The sequence below is a fragment of the Balaenoptera ricei genome, chromosome 17 (genome assembly GCF_028023285.1).
Source record: "Balaenoptera ricei isolate mBalRic1 chromosome 17, mBalRic1.hap2, whole genome shotgun sequence".
NCBI lineage: Eukaryota > Metazoa > Chordata > Mammalia > Artiodactyla > Balaenopteridae > Balaenoptera > Balaenoptera ricei.
Genome location: NC_082655.1, coordinates 67,882,163 through 67,904,534, shown reverse-complemented (window position 1 = coordinate 67,904,534; position 22,372 = coordinate 67,882,163). Strand labels below are relative to the sequence as shown.

The window sequence follows — 22,372 nt, the reverse complement described above, 5'->3', positions numbered from 1 at the left end:
TGGCCCCACGGCATGTGGGATCTCTGTTCCCCAGCCAAGGATCAAACCCGCACCCCCTGCATTGGAAGGCAGATTCTCAACCACTGGACCACCAGGGAAGTCCCGATTAGTGCTGTTTTAATTGATATCACATGAAGAGTATTCTGTGTGAATTACTATTATCTTCACTAGTTCTTCAAGAACCAAACTGCAAGCCATGACCAAATAAAAGGGATTTATATGCCTGCATGCTTAGTCACTAAAAATGACACGCTTCAAATCCATACAACAGGGTTTTTACTATGCATATTTAAAAGTTACAAGGAATTTCCTATTAACAGCATACTTCGTATTCATTTATGACAGCCACATACTTCAAATATCTCTCCTTTATGGGTATGTTCACTCAAGAGAAAGGAATCTAAAGAGAATGTCAACAGATGCTCAGAACACACACCAATGACAGGAAGGCAAAAGCTTTCCTGAGTTCTGGAAACAAAGGTACAGTCCCAGGTCACCCTTGGGTATGCTTGCTTTTCTCATGAGATCATCGTGTCTGATACAAAGAAATGATACAACATGGAAAGCTCTTAAGGAAATCAAAACAAGCAACAAATATAAATAGCACTGAAAAGAAAGAGGCATTCATGGAAAATGTCATTCGGAAAAAAGGTCATAGTGGCACAAAAAAAAGAAAGATGCTGACACAGTTAATCCTTTACACTGCGCTGATTTAAAAAAAAATTATTTTTAAGAATAATAACATCTTGTTTGACTATCACTCACACTCCAGAAAACAGACTGGATTAGAATAATAGTGCAAGTGTTTAAATCGGAGTCACTCCAAGCAACCTCTCATTAGCCTGAGCTAAGACCATCATGGGAGTACAAAATTTACAAGGACTGTAGTACACCACACTCATCCTTGTGCAAAGGGACAGTACGTCACCCTTCTAATAAATGAAAACATTACTGACAAGTTAGCCTTGCAAACAAGAGGCTCATGTTAACTCAGTGTCCATGTAAGTGTTCTTTCCATGACAGGAACAATGACTCACTAACAAATGCCTTATAACTGCATGGTCCAAGCTGTAAACCTAGGTCACACATGACATGTTACTATAAAAATCATGGAATTATACAATTAGAGAGATGGGAGGAGTCTCTGAGGTTAACTGGTACAACTTACTGATTTTCAAGCCTAGGAAACTATGAAAGGTATAATGACATGCCCCACGATCATTGAGGCTTTAAGAAAACCAGCCATGGGGAGACCAAAAGCATGAACAAAAAAGGGAAGAAGAGCAAGCTTGCTGCCTAATTTTCATTAAATCAACTGCTTAAGGATCCATGTTTATTTAAAGTAATATACAACAATAAAACAGACTGAGGTTTAACGTAAGTAAAAATCTCTACCATAGAGCCATTACAGCTGGGTATGTAAGGATACAGTTGCTCTCAAATCACACACATATTCTCGCACACACACACACACACACACACACAAATTGTGTCACATCACCCCACCCCAAAACCTAAAGAACGCTTGGACTTCCCCACCTGACACACTTCTACTGGTTTCCACAAATCAAAGAGGATCCCCTCAACCTTTCTGCCTCCTGTTAATTTTCTCCTTACTAAGAGATATGACAAATAGGGATCCATACATCTTATATTCAAGCCACATGGATTAAAAGAGTATGACCCACGCAACAAAAACCTTTCAGGCAAAATATACTAATCAACTAAAAGAAATGGTATCTTTCTCATAATTTCTTAAATTTTTATCAATTTATCTCAGTCTTTAAGGAGACTTCAATTAGAATGTTTCTTTTCAATTCTGCTTAAATTCTTGGCTTTATATTAAAGCCCTTCCTTGGCCAGATATAGCTGTGCAACTTCAGGTTTATAAATAATACTACTGGCTTCCCTGGTGGTGCAGTGGTTGAGAGTCCACCTGCCAATGCAGCGGACATGGGTTTGAGCCCTGGTCTGGGAAGATCCCACACGCCGCGGAGCAACTGGGCCCGTGAGCCACAACTGCTGAGCCTGCGCGTCTGGAGCCTGTGCTCCGCAACAAGAGAGGCCGCGGTGGTGAGAGGCCCGTGCATCGCGATGAAGAGTAGCCCCCGCTTGCCGCAACTAGAGAAAGCCCTCGCACAGAAGCGAAGACCCAACACAGCCAAAAATTTAAAAAATTTAAAAATAAATAAATAAAAATTTTTTAAAATGGAGTTAAATTAGATTATTTAAAAAAATAATAATAAATAAATAAATAATACTACTAACATCATCATCATCATTTAGAACTAACATTTACATAGTCCTAGTTTTACTCCAGGACTCGTGCACTGAGATCTCTGTAGAAGTTACCTCATGCATTCCTCATGAGAATTAAAATTATTATGACTTGTCTCCAACGTTCAGATAATGAAACTGAATATCTGAGAGGATAAGATAGGTACTGTTAAAGTTCACAAAACTAGTAAGAATCAGGGAGGGATTTAAACCCAGTTATCTCTGTCTCCACAGTGTGTACCCTTAAACCCCGACAGCAGCGGACCCGCTTTGTGTAACTGGCCATGGTTTTCCTTGAGTCTTCTGTGTGCTCACCCTGCGCCTTCTTCTTCCTCTAATGCAGCTTTCCTAGCACTCAGCTCTCACTGTGCTGAGCATTAGAGTCAGAAAGAGCGGGTTCACGGAATTCCCTGGTGGTCCAGTGGTTAGGACTCTGTGCTTTCACGGCTGAGGGCCCAGGTTCAATCCCTGGTCAGGGAACTAAGATTCCGCAAGCCGCTCAGCACAGCCACAAATAAAAAAATAAAATAAAAAATAAAAAGAGTGGGTTCAATTCCATATCTACAATTCACCAGTGCCATGAACAAATCCAGAGCGACTTCACTTGTGTTGTAAAATAGAGACCAGAATATCTATATCGCAGGGTTGATGGGGGGATTAGATAAGTAAATGGATACCCAGCGCCCAGCGAGTTCCTAACACGTAATAGGCACGAAGATACTGATGTGTTTTCTTTATCTACACAGGGCAGAAGCAGGAAGGAATAAAAGTAACACAGTCACAAACACAAAGAGCACGAAAGGCCTTCATGATGATTTTCTTTTCAAAAAGGAAGGGGTCATTTTCTTATTTACTCATATAGAGAACAGTTGGAAAACTGGATGAGGGTCCAGTTGCAGGCCTACCATTTAGAAGCTGTATGACCTTAACAGCCTAACAGTTAATGGTTGTCAACGCCCCTCCTGCCTACGTGAGCGGAGAGAAGCATGATCAACACAGGGGAGTAGGTGATAACTCATGGGATAGCTTAGGGTTCCCCAGGACTCTACTCATGAAAGTTACGGTTACTGCATCCAATCATTCTTTTTATTGTTAAAGCTTCCCTTCGCTTTGTAGTCAACAAATTCAAACCAGATATAACTTGAAATTTACATATAATAACCTACAACTTATACAAACTGTCTCTTTAAATCCAGAATCATTTTTAATAAAATGATGTGTCCCTTAACAACATCTTGAAACGCCTTTATTTATTTTTAAAGTAATACATATTCATTGTAGAAAATTTGGAAAATACAAAAGGACTAAAAAGTCAAATTAAACTCACACAGTAATACTACAATCCAGGAATATCCACCATTATGATTTTAGTATATTTACTTCCCTTTGCTCTTTTTTCAATATGCATATAAATTAACGTTAATAACATATTGTTATCAAGATTTCACAGAGTGTTCTAAATTCTATTTTTCCTGCTAACATTATATGATGAACATTTTCTATTGACTATGTTAATATGACGTTATGAATGGCAAATTTGGTCCCGAGTTTAATAATATAGGTTCAAGGCTTACTGTGTTTAAACAGATATTATATAGTTTTACAGAGTTCCTGTAATTTGTTTAGATCTCAGTTACAAAACTTAAAACTCACTGGAAAGAAAATTTGCATATATTTTATATCCCCTCGATACTCCTAAAAATGAAGTAAAGCAAATTTTGTTTGTATCTCCCAAATAGAGCCAAAAATAAATCAAATCATATACTTACAGCTAGAAATGAACTGTAAGCCTATTAATAAAAGTAGCCAAGATAGTCCAGAAACACACATATCTAAGATCCTTTAAGTAAACTATTTTTTCTCTACTTTTCAGGAATTGCCTTTAAAATTAGTAATACCTATAATAAATAAAAGATCTTGAATGGCACCAAAGAAATTAAATAGGAAAAAAAAAACGTTCAGAAGGTTAAGTTGTCTGTGAAACACAGAAGAGAGGAATGGTTTAATTAGAGAAATTAGGAATGATCTGGCTAGAAATACTAGTCACTCAAAGGCTGGTAGTAGAATACTATCTAAATACTGGCAGGATGGCAAGTTCAGGAGTGGTGACAAAGATGATGAAATGTACCTTTGGTGAGTTGCAGCAAAGGTCTGAATTAACAGACAATATTTATGTCTCAGTACCTTGGGACAATAAAACTATATTGAGAGAGGTAACTTGAGAAGAACACCCCAACCCCTGAGATTTTGGACCTGTGGACTCGTGGATCACAGGCATTGCCGAAAACGCTCTCAGAAAACTGAGCAAATGCATCTTCATCATGTCATAGCTCAAGAAATCATCCCTGGAAAAGTTCTGACCCAGTAACTCAAGTCTCCAAATCAGAAGATGATATAATAGATTTTAGTTTAAGTTCAAAGAGATGACACTTGATGAAAGATAATAAAGCTAGAATTATTAAATGATTTATCAAGACAGTACTGTTGAAAAATTCTGTACATGGACATCAGATTTAACCCCATTTGAAAAAACTATTTGAAGGTAAAGAACAAACAACTCACATTATACAATGTGTTTATATAAAGTATTGCTTAAGCTACAGTTTTCACTGGCTCCTTTGTCGACAAAATGATTAGGACACAGCTGTGTGAAATACAGTTCGGCAGACACAGAGGGGAAGCAAAACACATTTCTTAATTAAAACTGCAGGGAAATTGTGGGTGCTAGGAAGATCAAATCTGAATTTTTTTTCTTTAGTTTCGTCATATTGTGGTTAGAACACTTAACATGAGATCTACTCTCTTAACAAAATTTCAAGTGTACAGTACAGTATTGTTGACTACAGGCACAAAGTTGTACAGCAGATGTCTAGAGCTTAGTCACCTTTTTTGTTGTTATTGTTTTGTTTTGTTTTAGAAAAATAAAGATTTATTTTGAAGGGAAGTGAATAAATCTTTAATATAATCTATACTGAGTGACCAAACCAAGTTAATACTACTGTTTAAATTGCCCGCAATTACCCTAAGGATCAAAGTTTGGCACAATTGTCAATGTTTGCCTACCTCATAAAGACACCTCCCTCTAAATTCAGAAGATAAAGGAAACTGGAGATCTGACGTTTTGTGGGGTGGGGAGGGCTGTCCAAGGCCATTTAGTGAAGTGGACACGCCTCCTTTGGGCATCATCAACATTAGAGCTTGTTCATCTTGCTTTATTAAAACACTGTTTCCATTGATTGGTCACTCCATGTTTCCCCCTTCCCCCAGACCCTGGCAACCACCATTCTGCTCTTTGATTCTATGAATTTAACTATTTTAGATACTTCATACAGGGCTTCCCTGGTGGTGCAGTGGTTGAGAATCTGCCTGCTAATGCAGGGGACACGGGTTCGAGCCCTGGTCTGGGAAGATCCCACATGCCGCGGAGCAACTAGGCCCGTGATCCACATTTACTGAGCCTGCGCGTCTGGAGCCTGTGCTCCGCAACAAGAGAGGCCACGATGGTGAGAGGCCTGCGCACTGCGATGAAGAGTGGCCCCCGCTTGCCACAACTAGAGAAAGCCCTCGCACAGAAACGAAGAGCCAACACAGCCATAAATAAATAAATAAATAAAAATTATTAAAAAAAAAAAAAGAGGAATCATACAGTATTTGTCTTTCTGTGACTATTTTCTTTCACTTAGCATAACGTCTTCAAGGTTCATCCATTTTGTCGCATATTACAGAATTTCTTGTTTAAGGCTGAATCTTATTCCATTATATGTATATATGACATTTTCTTTATCCATTCAGCCGCTGATGGACCTTTAGGTTGTCTCCACATCTTGGCTATCAAATCTGAATTTTCTAAGGGAACCACTAATAACACATCAGGTTCATTCTACCAAAAAACTGTGACTCCATTTTGGCTCAATAGGAAAAGTTCATCTTTCTAAAATATCCCAACCCCATCCCAGGCACTTAGGTGTCTCTTGAGCACTCGATGCTAATTCAGAGATGGGTTAGTCATTAATTCCTTTAATGTTAGAAAATTCACCATGCTGGTGAACCTGGAGCTTCTCACACACACTTTAATAAATGGAATTGGCTTATATATTGTGCTTTCTTCTTTGTGTTTCTTTTCTACTTTCAGGACAGCTTAATAATCAAAAACATTACATTCAAAATCAGAGAAACCTCAGTTCCAGTCCTAGCTCTATCATTTTCTAGCTGTGTGACTTTAAGCAAGTTATTTGATCCCTCTGAATTTCTCTGTCCTCATATTTAAAATGAGAAGAATAACATTAAATAGTTATTTAACAATTGCTTATTACTGTGGGTTTTATTCCATTTTATCCTCTCTATAATTCTAAGAGATCAAGACTATTATTAGCCCATCTTAATGACGAGGAAATTGAGGCACAGAGAGGTTAAGGAATTTGCCAAGTACCTTACTCAATCTTCACAGCAATTCAACACGATCAATACTATCAGTATCCTTACCCTAAAGATGTAGAAACCAAGCACAGAAAGATTAACTAATTTGCCCATACTCACACAGCTAGAAAGTGGCAAGGCCAAATATTAGTGCACTATTGAAAGAAATGGATGCATTCTCTATAGCTTTCTGAGTAAGGAGGTGGTGTGTGCACTTAGATGTGTGCTTATATAAAATACAAAATGTATAACAGCACCTCAGTGTAGTACTCAGAAAGGATACAAACTCTAAAATAGATAATCTGGGTTTCATTCAGTTCCACTCGTTATTAACTGATGACTTTGGGCAAATCATTTACTCTCTAACCTCAGTTTCTTTAACTGAAATATGTGGTTAATAACACATACAGTGGAGTGATGTTAATAACACATACAGTGGAGTGATGTTGTAAGCAGTGTATATAAAAGATATACATGAGTGTCAATCACCATACCTGAGCCAAACAGGTGTCTAACAAAGGCTCCTTTCTTCACTGCCACTCCCTTCATCTCTCTCTTTATCAGCTTTAAAGGAGAAAAATCCCACATGCAAGGCTCAAAATCATGCAGAACTACCATTTTTACTAGGAAGGCCAACCATGTACTGATGAGCAGGTTGTGCACTGCACAAGAGCACCCAGCCAAGGGAGCAAGGAGAGGCTGAAATGTAGTCCATACCCTGCTTGGAGAAAGGGCCCCATTATTCTTCACACAAAGGTAACTGCTACTCTAAAAGTGTCAAACCTGTGCAGCTGTACCACCCAAAAGTGTTTATACTGATTCAATTTTAACTCTCTTCCTAGAAGTATTTGGGGAGCTAGAGGAATTCTCCAAGGAAGCTGGGTTTTTCTTTTGCTAGTTTATAAACTTCGATGAAGTCAGGTCGCAAATATTAGAATGAATGGATCCTTGCAGCAGTCTCTGGCACTCCTAATAAACTTTTTCTTTGTTGAATACAATTAAATAAGAAGAAATGTACCGTAAGTCATGGATTCAGATAACTACAATGTTTATTTACATCAAGTTCTTACTACTTTCAGCATCACTATATAAGTAACGTCCCAGTGCAGAGGTGGATGCCAGACATTCATTAATCTTTTAAAAAGGAAAAAAGAGTCGCTTTGCATGATCTAGAAAGGAAGGGAGTAAAGCCAAGAAACTAACTTTTTTCAACACATACTAAGTCTTAGACTCTGTACTGGGAAATATCAAAAACCTTCCCTTACAGGGGCTTCCCTGGTGGCGCAGTGGTTGAGAATCTGCCTACCAATGCAGGGGACACGGGTTTGAGCCCTGGTCTGGGAAGATCCCACATGCCGCGGAGCAACTAGGCCCGTGAGCCACAACTACTGAGCCTGCGCGTCTGGAGCCTGTGCTCCGCAACAAGAGAGGCCGCGGTAATGAGAGGCCCGCGCACCGCGATGAAGAGTGGCCCCCGCTCGCCGCAACTAGAGAAAACCCTCGCACAGAAACGAAGACCCAACACACCCAAAAATAAATAAATTAAAAAAAAAAAAACACCTTCCCTTACATAATCCTCAAAATCAAAGCTCCAAATATTTGTTTATAATATTTAAACGCTTCAAACTGGAGATTGAGGATGGAGGAAGGAGACACTGACTTTTCATTTTCTACCCTTCTGCATTATTTTAATTCTTTCAACCGCATGTGTTTTACTTTAATTATGCTTGTAACCAGGTATGATTGACATTATTGCCATTTTATATACGAGGAAGCCAAGAGTTAACAATGTTAGATAATTTTTTACAAGGTCACATAGCTAGAAAATGATGGCGCTATTACTTGCCTTTGAAAATAATACTATCTTTGAGGGGAGAGGGAAGAAAAATTCAAGGAATTCTTACTTGGGACCTCTTTTTTCTCAGTAATAAGGAATAGGACGTTGTCCGACAAGAAAAACAAGCTAGGGTAAGATAAAAAAAACTTGAAGAAAGGAATTCTTTTTAAATGGACCAATATGAGGCATAGGAAAGGAAGCTGACTAGGGCCAAGTAAATGGATTGCTCAGCAAAGATGAGGCCTTCTAAGATTGGAACTCATCAATTTGTAATGGAGCAAATCAGCACAATTATATAATTTTTTCCCAGTAGTGCTAGGGAGTCCAGAATCAGTTGATTCAGGATTGGCAAGACTGATGTGGTGTTAAGCAAAAGGCTTAGAAGTCTTGAGGGGACTTGCAGTTTAAAAGCAGGTAAGACATGGAGTCTGCCTTCCACCGCTTCTGAGAAGGCACTTGAAATAAAAGTGAGTATAATGAAAATGAATCGAGCTGGCAAAGAGAAATGGAAAGAGCGACACCAAACTCCATGAAAATAAAAGTGGACAGGCAAAGGTTCATGTGAAATGAGCAGATGCCACCTTGGAGAAGAGCCAGCCTGCCCCATGGAACCTCTACACGACTCTGAATCCAAATCCAGCAGGTGCAACAGGGAGCAAAAGTGACTGTGAAGCTGAAAACAATGCGACTAACTGGAGATCTGAGGGAGAGAAGACTGTATCAGTGGGCCCTTTCACTCTCATACCCACCCCCTCCATCCCCAATTCAGAGCCCCGAAATTCATCAGAAAGCTCTTCTAAAGAAATTGGAACAAAATTTAAAAGCTAAGCTTCTACCTTAGATGTTGACAAATCAGGATAAAACTCCCTTGTTCTTGTGTGTGGTGGGGGGTGAGTGGGGAAGAGGGACACATAACCTGACAGATGCTAGACTGAGTCTTGTCAACCTGTAAAATCCAGAGTAAATGAACAGAAAAATTGACATTTCAAATAAAATGATAAAATGTAAGACACAGAAACAAAGTAAAAAAAACTGAATTATATGCACAGGGAGATCTGAGAAGATATTACTCCTGTTCAAACAACAGGAGGACGCTATTAAAAGGGAACACTCAGAATGCCGAAGAAAAAATTATTTTCAAAATTTAAAATTTACATAAAGAATAAAAAAGCAGGTTTGGAAAAATCTCTCATAGCAAAGAAAATATGAAATATGAGAAAACAAGTTAAACATACAGGTAACGAGTCTGTAAGTTCCAACATCTGAAAATCAGGCGTCCTGGAGAACATAGTGAAAATGAAGAGGAGAACGAGTAAAGATATAGTAGAAGAAAATCTCCCTGAGGTTAAAAGAAAAAAAAGGACATAGGTGTTAGATTAAAAGTGCCTAATACAATGCATGAACAAAGCCCTGGGCCAAGACATTCATGCGTTTGTCCATTCATTCATACAACAAACTTTGTTGTAGATGGCAGGGCTGCAACTATTACGTAGGCAGCTATAATAACTGTTCTCAAGGAGCTCATATTTTAGAGACAAAAGACAAGAGCAAAGCAAGTAAACAAGACGATTTCAGATAGTGGCACGTTCTACAAGGAAACTGAAGAGGTGATGTAATAAAGAATGAGGGGAGAGTGGGCTCCCTTATATTGGGCAGAGAGGGAAAGTCTCTCCAAGAAAGTGACATTGGAAGAGTCCAGACAAGACAAAATCGGAGGGTAGAGCATTCCTTATGGAATTTCAGAACACCTTGAATAAAAAATATCCTCAAAACTTCCAAATAAAGTTGGTAATGGAGAAATGAGAACTCAGACTGAAATTAAACTTCATTTAAGTATCTGCAACATTAAATGCTAGATGACAAAGCAATGGTTTCCAAGTTCTCAGAAAAACAAATGTTTAACCTATAATTCTATACCTACTCCAACTATCATTTAAATGTGAAAGAAGAATAAAGACATTTTAATACACTTACAGTTTCAGACAGCTTTTTTTTCCATGAACCCTTCCCTAGGAAGTTATCCAAGGATTTTTTCTGGCAAAATGAGGAGTTAACAAATAAATAACTACACAGACAAAACCTAGTGGATACAATTGAGATCTATGAAAGGAAGTTCCAGGATATAAGTTATGCCAAAGAGCAACCAATCCAATTGAAGCAAGATTATGGAGAGTTTCAGAAAAAAAGGATTCAATAAAACAGAAAGTATAATGAGAACTTAAATATATATATGGACAAGATAAACGCCAGTAGTAGGAGAAAGAACAGGCCTTTGGAACTCAAGGACAAACACCACAAGAAAGTCGTGGCCCAAATATGATACAATTTTAAGCAGGTTCCCTTCCCCACCCTACTTAGTAGATGACTACATCTTTTTCCACCCCATCTATTTTCTGGAGAAAATGAACCAAAGGCTCTGGACTTAAGAGCACCACATGAAAGAGACCTTTGGCAAGATGCTAGGATGACAGAGGAATTTGGTAAAAGTTTGCAAAATGAACAATAGCACCCTAGCCTCTTCCACCAACCACCCTACTCCCAGCTCTAGAATGTCAGCAGCTAGACTTATGACCCTGAACCCACCGCAACACAGCCCAAGCCAGGAGATAGGAGCATCCTTCTCTTGAGGAACTGAAGCACCTCAAAGGTAAGACCTCAGGTTCTGACACTGAGCACCCCAATGAAAATGCCAGCTGTCCCCCTGCAATTACCCTACAGTGAGATCCACTAAATGACAAGCCATAATGAGATATAATATAGTTTATAAAGAATAAGAAAAGTAAAGAATCAATGAAGGAGAGATAGGAGAAAAAAACTGTGGAGAGAAAATAACAACAATTGCATTTTTTTAAAAATTTAAAACAGAAACAAAAGACATGGTCTCCAGACATTAAAAGTTCATCAAGTGCTCAGAGGAAAAAAAAAAGTGTATTGTGGTGAAATTTGGGAATACTGGGAATAAATGGAAACTCCCAGGAAGGAAAAGTAGGGCACATACAAAGGATTGGGAAAAAGAAAGGCCAGAATTCCCACAAGAGCATTAGAAATTAGACAAAAATGGAGTGAAAACTTTAAATTTTTTAGTGAAAATGATTCATCCCGTCCAAAGTTCTTAACCCAGCCAGTCTGGCAATCAAATGTAATTGTTAAAAAAAAAAAAAGAAAAAGAGGCTATTTCATGAAAAATCTCCAAAAAAAAAAAAAAGTAACAGCCTTGACAGCCTTCCTGTAGCTACTGGAGGATGTGCTCTAACAAAATGGGGGAGGAAGCCAGAAAAGAGGCATCCACAGAACGCAGAAAATGAAGGATCAGCACAGAGAGAGGCAAGTGAGATTCCTGGGGCAACAGCGGGGCAGCAGGCCCAGAGCACTCCCATACAGATGACTCCAAGGGGTGGGGAAATGGAATCCTGAGCTCATCGGATGGGTGAAGAGTCATATTCAGAGTTCTTGAGCCCTTAGAGGATATGGGAAGGCAGAAGCAGACTCAAAGAAAACAAAGGAAATGAAAATAAGGCAGTGATTTAATTCCAGGAAAATCACTGCTGTACAAAGGAGGAAATCTAATCACGATACAGAACTTGTGCCTCAGCTGCTAACAATACTGTCATAATCATACCATGAAAATATCAAAAAAGGATTTGAGCACAACTTGTGAAGCAAATGCTAGACTCCTCATTTACTAAGACAGGAGGTCATAAATAATGTCTTCATTTGGTTAATTTATACAGTATGCTTTAAAAATATAGAGGTAAATACCAGAAGAGATAGCTAAAAAGAATTTTAAATTATTGCCCCTGGGAAGCAGGGTCAGGAGACTGCTGGTTTTTTCTTACTAACTTTTAATATTCTATTTATGTTTTCCAACTGTAGTAAAAATAATTTGATAGAAATTGTTCTTAATGGATTAGTGATGACTAATAACAATAGCTAACTATCACTGAGCACTTACTGTGTGCCAGGAGAGCTGAGAGCTTTACACATGTTTCTTGTGTAATCCTTGCCTGTGATCTTTAGGTCAATAGACTAAAAGGTTTGGGCCCATGAAAAACTCACATGTTGAAAGCTAACCCCAAACGTGATGGTATTTGGAGTTTGGGGCCTTTGGGAGGTGATTGGGTCATGAGGGTGAAGCCCTTATGAATGGGATTAGTGACCTTACAAAAAGGATCCTAGGGAGATGCCTCACCCCCACCATGTGAGGACACAGCCAGAGACAGCCATTTATGATCCAAAAAGCAGGTCCTCACAAGACACCGAATCTGCTAGCACCTTGATCTTGGACTTCCCAGCCTCCGGAATCGTGAGAAATAAACTTCTGTTGTTTCTAAGCCATCTAGTCTATGGTGTTCGCTTACAGCAGCCTGAACGGATTTATATACTGATACGTGTCAGCCATACCTCAGTTTTGCCCTCTGTGAAATCAGAATAATAATAGTACCTACCTGATTAGGCCTGTTATGAGGATTAATGAGTTAATATACCTAAAACATTTAGAAGAATGCTTGGCATGCAGTAGTGTTAATATGAGGGTTAGCTACGCTTTGAACATCACCATCATTATTATTATTGTGACAGAAAGTTTCCAACCCAGATTGTTACATAAAAAAAAAAAAAAGCTCAGAAAAGAATGTATAGGGACTTCCCTGGTGGCGCAGTGGTTAAGAATCCACCTGCCATTGCAGGGGACATGGGTTTGAGCCCTGGTCCAGGAAGATCCCACATGCCACGGAGCAGCTAGGCCCGAGAGCCACAACTACTGAGCCCACGAGCCACAACTACTGAAGCCCGCGTGCCTAGAGCCCGTGCTCCACAACAAAAGAAGCCACCGCAATGAGAAGCCCGCGCACCACAACAAAGAGTAGCCCCCGCTCACCGCAACTAGAGAAAGCCCGCGCGCAGCTACGAAGACCCAACACAGCCATAAATAAATAAATAAATAAATAAATAAATAAATAAATAAATAAGAAAATGTATAGAATGCTACCTTTTGCATATAAAACAGAAAACACTGAAAATACACATTCATAGTTTCCTGTTAAGGAACATCCTTGGAAGGGTACACAAGAGATGAATTAAAGTGGTTCCCTGGTTTGTCTTTGGGGAGAAGTGGGGTGGAGGCCTTGGGGCACACTGTATTTTCATTGAACTTTGTTTTGAAACCGTGTGAATGTATTACCTATTCAAAACATTACATTAAAAAAAAAAGAACAGTTTTCATTAAGCCAACTAGCATTTCCTCCTCATGTACTGTAACCCAAATGCCATGGGAGACGCTGCGAGGGTCAAAAGGGACACAGACAACGGAGAGATCGAGGCCTCTGCCCAAGAGGGTGCAGCTCTACCGGGACAGAAACGCAGGCGTAGTGAGCCCCGCATGGCGGGAGGGGCGCAAGCCGAACCCTGGGATCCAAACACCGCAGAGCTTCGCACTTCAGTCATGACCAGGATGGGGTGAGACGCCTCTTCCAAGATACTTACCCTGTTGTATACGGGATGTTTATGCCACCTAGATTGATACTTTCACATCCAACAATAAACAGGGTTGAAAAGCACAGTAAAGACACACCACTGCAGATCATCGCTAGTTTTGCAGATTCTCTTGCACCAAGTTTCAATTTTTTTATGATGTAGCCTCCAAGGACAATCCCAACACCGGCACTGGGGACAATGATGACGCCTGGAGAGAAGAAGGGAAGGACAGGATTAATTTTAAGTAACGTATACTATTATTTATTGTCTAATTATTCTGTTTCTACTTACTTATCAGTACTAAGGGAAAGAATTTTAAAAACACTATAATCAATAAATCTTTAATGTTTGTGATTTTATAGTATAGCTTATTTTCAACACATACAGCCAACAAAGGACTCATATCCAGAATGTGCAAAAACTTACAAAGTCATGAAATAAAGACAAGCAACCCATTAGAAGGCGAGCAAAACTTAAATGGGCCTTCACTAAGGAGGAAATTCAGCTGACCCATTAACTCATAAAGGTGGTCAGCCTCCTTACTAAGAGAGAAACACAAATTAAAGCCACAATGAAATACTACTCCATGCCAACCATGTCAGTAAAAATGGAAAAGTCTGGCAATACCACATATTGGCAAAAATACAGAGCAATGGGCACCCTCTGCAAGGCTGGTGGGATGTAAATTGTGACAGACACTTTGAAAGACAGTTTAGCATTATCTGGTAGAGTTGAAGATATACACACCCTGTGACAGGCAATTCCATTCCTGGATCTATACCCTGAAGAAACTCATGCACATGGGGACCAAAAGAAGTGTACAAGATATCTGAAGCACCATAATAGCCCCAAACTGGAAATAAACCAAACACCATTAATAGATACATTACATGCAGTAAATTCATGTAATGAAATGCTGCTATACAATAATAAAAATTAAGACATATAATCACATACAAACACATTGTTGAATAAAGGAAGTAAAACACAACAGAAAACATGATCCGACTGTATAAAGTTCAAAAACAGGTAAAACTAAATGATTTGTTTAGAAATGAATATATAGGTAGTGCAACTATGAAGAAAAGCCAGGAAGTGAAAATTGCCATAAAAGCCAAGATAGTAGGGGGATGGGTGGGATCCGGAAAGGATACAGGGGGCTCCTGGAGGACTGAAAATACTCCTTTTCATGACCTGGGCAGTAGTTACACAAGTGTTCACTTTATGACTATTCATCATCTCTAAGTTTTTTTGAAGTATAGTTGATTTACAATGTTGTGTTAGTTTCAGGTGTACAGCAAAGTGATTCAGTTATGTATATATGTATATATATTCTTTTTCATATTCTTTTCCGTTATTGTTTATTACAGGATTTTTAATGTAGTTCCCTGTGCTATACAATAGGACCTTGTTGTTTATCTACTTTATATATAGTAGTGTGTATATGTTAATCCCAAACTCTTAATTTATCCCTTCCCCGCCCTTTCCCCTTTGGTAACCATATGTTTGTCTTCTACGTCTGTAAGTCTGTTTCTGTTTTGTACCTAAGTTCATTTGTATTATATATATATATATATATATATATATATATATATATATATATATATACACACACACATACACACACACACACACACACACACACACACATATATATATATATTGGCCACGCCACGTGGCTTGTGGGATCTTAGTTCCCCGACCAGGGATTGAACCTGGCCCCTGGCAGTGAAAGCACCGAGTCCTAACCACTGGACCTCCAGGGAATTCCTTTAAGCATACTTACATGCTCGCAAAGAGACCAAAAAGGAATGGGAGATTGAATGTGGAGAAAAAGGGTTATCTAATGTCAAGGCAAGATCCTTGAGAAGTCAGGAGAATATAGAATTAATAGCACAGATGATCAGATTAGCCCTGGAGAGGGAGAGCGAGAACCCTGCATCTGGGCTGGGAATCAGATTTGGGAGCAGTGGGGTGGGGGGATAAATCAATGGGTAGGCGGTAGCTCCTCGAATGGTAGTTTTTCTGTTTTGTTGTTGCTGTTATTTTGGAAACATCATGCAATACATGATGGACTAGAACACTTGAAAAGCACAGAGAAATATGAAGGACCAAAAACCCACAACTTACATTCTGGCATATTTCACTCCAGTCTTTTTTCTACGCTTTTTTTTTCCCCCTCAAGAATTGATAACATGTGTAGATTCTTTATATATATATATATATGTATGTATATATGTATGTATGTATACATATAGCTTTGGTTTGGGAAGAGATACGGAGAACTCTAAATATAGCCAAAGGTTGAAATAACCATTGTAGGAAAGTGAAGAGCGGGCTAAATTAGAACATGTACACGGCTTTGCACATGGAGAGGACGGTGGGTCCAGGTGCTGTGAGATTCCAGAAGTCTGCAGCTGCATCCGTGTGCATGCTTGGATGGCTCGCTCCTCCTGTGTGTTCCACAGCCCCCGTAAAGGAGCAAAGAGGGAGGGTTAGATTAAAGTCTGAGCTTTGCCTGGGTTGGCAGGGAGAAAAAAAAAATAGTGTTTATCTTGTAATCCTCACCATGGTCCTGACTTTATAAATCCAGTAATGGCTCTTTTACAGGTGAGGAAGTGACCAGCCCAATAGTGCACACAGGGCAGGGAGAGCCAGAATGAAAACTGAGGTCTCTGGCTCCCAGCCCAGGGCAGTCTCCACAGCACCACAGCGGCCTCTTAGAACCAGCGGGTACTGGAAGCTTTTGGGTAAGTTGACCAGAGCTCTGGGCTTAGATGAGCTGGTTAATAAATTATCCTCATTAAAGAATAGTACACAGGGGCTTCCCTGGTGGCGCAGTGGTTAAGAACCTGCCTGCCAATGCAGGGGACACGGGTTCGAGCCCTGGTCCGAGAAGATCCCACAGGCTGCGGAGCAACTGAGCCCGCGAGCCACAACTACTGAGTCCGTGCACCACAACTACTAAAGCCCGTGCGCCTAGAGCTTGTGCTCTGCAACAAGAGAAGCCACCGCAATGAGAAGCCCGTGCAGCTGCAACGAAGAGTAGCCCCCAGAGCGGCTGCAACTAGAGTAAAGCCTGCGCGCAGCAACAAAGACCTAACCCAGCCAAAAATAAATAAATAAAATAAATTAATTTTTAAAAAAAATAAAAAAAGAGTAGTACACATTCTATCTACATGACTAAATAGGCAAAGCTTTACCTTTAGAGTGAAATGATCCATGAATAAAATTCCTATTTCAGTTGAGCGATTTATATATCGATATTATAGTTATAGATACCGTGCTAGACCCTGGGACAGCAACAAAACAAATCCCCACGCTCACAGCTGAGTCCTAATTTAAAAGCAGTATAATTTATTTGACTATGCATCCTAACTGGTATTCAACGCTTAAAAACAAAAAATGTGTCATTAGTATGAGGTCTCATCAGAGTGAAGATCTATTAAAATTTCCTCCTGATGTCCCCGTCCTCTAAATCTCACTGCACTACCAGAACAGAAAGACTCTGACTATGCGTTCAGGGGAATCTGTACGACGCTCAGATCTCCAGCTTGAGTAGGAGACCCAAATGTCTCGGTGTTGGAATTTTAGGGGAATGGAATGAGTAGGGAAGATTCGGTGCCGAGTGTGTGGTGGGGTGACGGAGGGGGAGGCAATAGAGCTTCTCGCCCCTCCTCCAAGCCCCTCCTCCGGAACCCCGCTTGAGTGGTTTGGGGTTAGCTTGCGGGGAGCACGGAGGGACTGCGAGTCAGCTTCTCCTCCCACCTCCGGCGGCCCCCTACGCCTCCCCAACTTCACCACTGCCTTCTGGGGAGAGGGAAGTGAGGATATAAGATGGGCTCTCCCAGGAGAGGCGGCCCTCCTGCCGCTAGCCCTGTCTGAGCTCCAATTCACCTCCCCGGCTGGTGCTCTCCTGCCCTTCCCCGTGTCCCCAGATCCCAAGCGCCCCTCCTTCTGTCGCCCTCCTCTGAGCCTCTGCTCCGGGTCCAGCCGCTTCCCAGCCGCTGCCAGACACCTGTTACCCTCGAGTTTCTGCTCCTCGCGCCCTCTAGTGGCCAAGACGCGAGGAGGGCGCGGTCAAGAGGGTGGGGAAAAGGCATCAACTGGGGCCCACGGATGCCTGTAGAACGAGCCGAGCCGAGGAAGGAGCACAGAGCAGCGGGGAGAGATGGGAGTGCCTGGACCAAGCCCAGGGGCCCAGCCTAAGGCACAGGCGGGAGAGGATGGAGGCCAATGCGACTGCAGATGTCTGAGACAATCCCAGGTAAGAGTGTGGGCCATGAAGATTCCAAGTTCGAATCTCAGCTCTGCCACCTACAAGCTGTCTGTCCTCAGGCAAGTTTCTGACATTCCGGGCCTTAGATTTTTTTGTAAAATATGGATAAGAGTAGTTTCTTCCTCATAGATTGTTAGGATTAAATGGGTTAAGATATAGGAAGTGCTTGAAACAGTGCCTAGCCCATAGTACATACCCAATAAATGTTGGCAATTGACACAAGTATCTGCCTGCTATTAATGAGTTTAACATTTGAACAAATAAATATATTGGAATTATAATTAGGCAAATTTTCATATGCTATTTAATCTATAGAACTGAATTTAAAATACTACTCACGGGGCTTCCCTGCTGGTGCAGTGGTTGGGAGTCCGCCTGCCAATGCAGGGGACACGGGTTCGAGTCCTGGTCCGGGAGGATCCCACATGCCGCGGAGCAACTAAGCCCGTGAGCCACAACTACTGAGCCCGTGCGCCACAGCTACTGAGCCTGCACTATAGAGCCCGTGCTCCGCAACAAGAGAAGCCACCGCAATGAGAAGCCCGTGCACCGCAATGAAGAGTAGCCCCCGCTTGCCGCAACTAGAGAAAGCCCCCGCGCAGCAACGGAGACCCAACGCAGCCAAAAAAGTAATAATAATTTTTTTAAAAAAAGAAAAGCATTTAAAAAAATCTTACTGTATGTTATACGGCAAAATTTTTTAAAAATTTTTAATAAAATAAAATAAAATACTACTCATAATTGTCCAACATAAACCTGTATGTGTTCTTCAATATATAAACCTTTGTTTGATATTTAGCTACTATGTCCTCTCAAACACATAAACCTCTGTTAGCTTTTGAGCTACTCTGTGTATATATCTGAATCTAAAGAAGTCATCGCTGCATAAGTATTGACCAGAGGACCCTGCTTCGTTCATAAAAGGTCTGAGCACATCCTACTGCTTTACAGTAGGAAATCTTTTATCTACTTACTTATCCAAGCAGATTGACATGTTAATTGTCCTACTTCCTTTCTTTCCCTTATTTCAAGCATGATCCCCTAGCATTCAAGCTTTAAGTTTTTGCTCTGGGTCACAATATTGCTAACCTTTACAAAGTGTGGCTGGATGGAGTCAAAAGGTCTTTATGAAAAATGATATTTGGTGAATTACCAAATATGAAAGCTACTGATGAAATTTTCCTTCACTCCAATTTTTGTCAATATGTAGACATTATCTATTTTGCAAATAGACACATAAATTATGCCTAAGCCTAATGCATCATTTGGAACACAGGAAAACCTTGAACTGGAAGACAGGAGGACAAAATTAGGTGACCCACTCATCAAGAATGTCTCAGGTGCAGGGAACTGCAATCGTGCTGCTATTGCTATTGTGAAGAATCACAACGTGCTTTCGCAGGACTCAGTGCTCACCCCCATCGTAAGACCTGCCACCATCTATTGGGTTTACTTCTCTCTTTCCTGCTAGACTGGAAGGTTCCTGTGCATGGTAGGGACTATATATTATCTTCATACCTTTCTAGCACTTACCAAGGTCTGGTGAATGTATGGATGAATAATTTTGTTATTTAGAATTTATTACATAAAATCCTCAAATGACATTCATTTTTGTTTTCAATTATTCCTTGAAATAGGCCATATCTTGTCTTACAAATAGGAGATCTAAGATCTCATTCGGAGTTAAAATAACTTGCTAAAATCAGTTTAAAACTGGCAGGCACGAAATATCTAGACTGACGCCTAAAAAAATCTCACTGTTATCAAAATTGACTTGGGCGTTATTAGCAAAAGCTTAATGGCCAAGCCACCACAGGTGACAAAGCGTGGAATGTCAGTAGCCCTCTGATACCTCTTTTCTATGGTGAGATCATAATGGTGCAGACTGTCCCACTGTGGTGAATTAAGTTAGTGTAGACAGATCCACAGAATCATAGACGTCCTCAGGCTCTTTTCTCTAAATTCTCTGACCCTTTCTGTGTATTCCACATCCAAAGTTTTCTTTAGGTAAGTTGAAAAATAAATGGTTTGCAAACCTAAGACTCTGAATCAATACAGACTATCATTGTAAGCCATTATGGCTTCCAGGTTCTGCCGTTGTCTTGGGGGAAGGCAGCCGGGAGGGAAGGGGAGGAGAAAGCGGGGTGAGCACCTAGAAAAGAAGGAAGTACAATTCGTTCTCATGCCCATTCTCTCTCTCTCTCTCTTTCCCTCTCTCCCACCTTTCTCTTTCTTTCTGTACACATATACACCACACACACACACACACACACACACACACACACACACACTGATGTTAGCTATATGCCAGAAACTGTGACAACTAATGTATGGATAGTATCTCATCTAATTCTCAAAATTGTATGCATTTTTAATTGCTCTGAAATCAGAATGTGTCTGACAATCAATAGGATCTCTACCTTGTGTCATTGTCTAATTAGAAGCATTTTTGTTTCATAGCAACTCAAAATCATGGGGCATCTTACAATGAATGGTGTCTTAGGTTGGAAAGAATACAGAAGTTTCTTTCCACATCCCAGGTGAGGAAACATCTAGTGAGTGATAGAGCAGGGTAATAAACTCAAATTTATTTAACTTTTCCAAATACTATGTTTCTAATCTTATGATACAAAATAAATGTTTTCCTATCACCCAAGCCTAAATATTTTACCCCTTTAAGCTTCCACGTTCCCTTGCAAATAAATAACAATTATTGTCAGAGGGGAATAGAAGAAGAAAATATTTTCAAGTTCGAACCTTGAAGCTAGCACATTTTAAATGGTCTGAGAATACACAGCACAGTAAGTATACATTTTCACAAACTGCTCTTAAATCCACAAAGTATCACAAAATCACAATATAACTCTTTCTCTTTCATATATCTATCACCCTTGCAAAAAATCTCAGAAATCCCTTCACCAACTATGAACGAGGTCCATCATTAGAATTAATTTATAGTGCCATTTTTATAATTCGGTGACTGTTTTAAGACAGAGACCAGACTATTTCTTTCGATCCATAATATTTCATAGCATAACATCAAGTCAAATTGTAAAGGATGCCCTGTTCGATTGGAATTAGGAGGGGCAGCCCATGGATGTTGACCTGAACAGCGTGTGTCACTCAAAGCTACCGGGCACCTGGAGAGAAGCCTATAGGTTGAGTGGCAGGATTTATAGAGGTTCTTCTTTTTATTTATTTATTTTTTTGGCCACGCCACGTGGCATGTGAGATCTTAGTTCCCAGACCAGGGATCGAACCCACGCCCCCTGCAGTGGAAGCACGGAGTCTTAACCACCGGACTGTCAGGGAGGTCCCAATATCAGGGTTCTTTCAGCAATTCTCCTGAGGCAGATAGGCTGGCAGGGTGGCTAGTCTCGCACAGGGCTGATGCAGACGGCCTGTCGGCCTCTACCACTTCAGTCAGAGGACACAGCGCCAGAAGCAGACCTCTCCGGCCACAGCTTCCTCTGTTGAGGACCCCGTGATGAACACAGTGGGGCTCAGATGGGACCCCCTGCAGCTCAGCAACAGAGCCTGCTCTGAAACATCTTGCAGGACCTTGCTGCAATGATTAATAAAGGCTTTCCAAGGAATTACACACCTCTGAAAACCTAGCCTCCATCACTTCAGCCTGGAGATATCAAAATCAAGCTCACACTGAACCTCCACCAGGGTAAATGGGTCTCATTCAACCACAGTAACACCCTCTGCAACTCTGCCAGCACAGGAAAATGCCGTGCAGCACGAGAGAAATATGAGAACCCCAATCTCAGGGATTCAAGGTCTTGGGAGCACTGAGCGAAAGGTAATAAAAAGGTACATTCAACAGAGAAAACAAGCCCACTTTTCATTTCAGGGTTCTGCAAAGCTCTGGCTGAAATAATACATAAAATCAAATGCCAAGCTGGGTCGTGAAAGGGATTCAAAAATCAAATCAAATGCATATTTCATCTTGTATGGCTTAAAAACCTAAAAGAGTTTTCTGCATCCAGGCAATAAAACCACAAAGGGCAAAAATAACTTGAAATGATGAAATGCAAAATATCAAAGTGTTTACTTCTGTTTTTCACTGGCTATGGGAAACTTAA

General features: G+C 40.5%; 1 protein-coding gene across 4 annotated transcripts in view; it reads right to left on the bottom strand.

The window, feature by feature from the left end:
- SLCO5A1 (solute carrier organic anion transporter family member 5A1) overlaps positions 1-22,372 on the bottom strand; it is a 127,506-nt gene that overhangs the window by 14,552 nt on the left and 90,582 nt on the right. For all 4 annotated transcript variants that reach the window (XM_059901794.1, XM_059901795.1, XM_059901792.1 and 1 more), the window contains one exon: positions 14,012-14,210. In XM_059901794.1, coding sequence (XP_059757777.1) covers positions 14,012-14,210 — 199 coding nt within the window. The remainder of the gene's footprint in view (positions 1-14,011; positions 14,211-22,372) is intronic.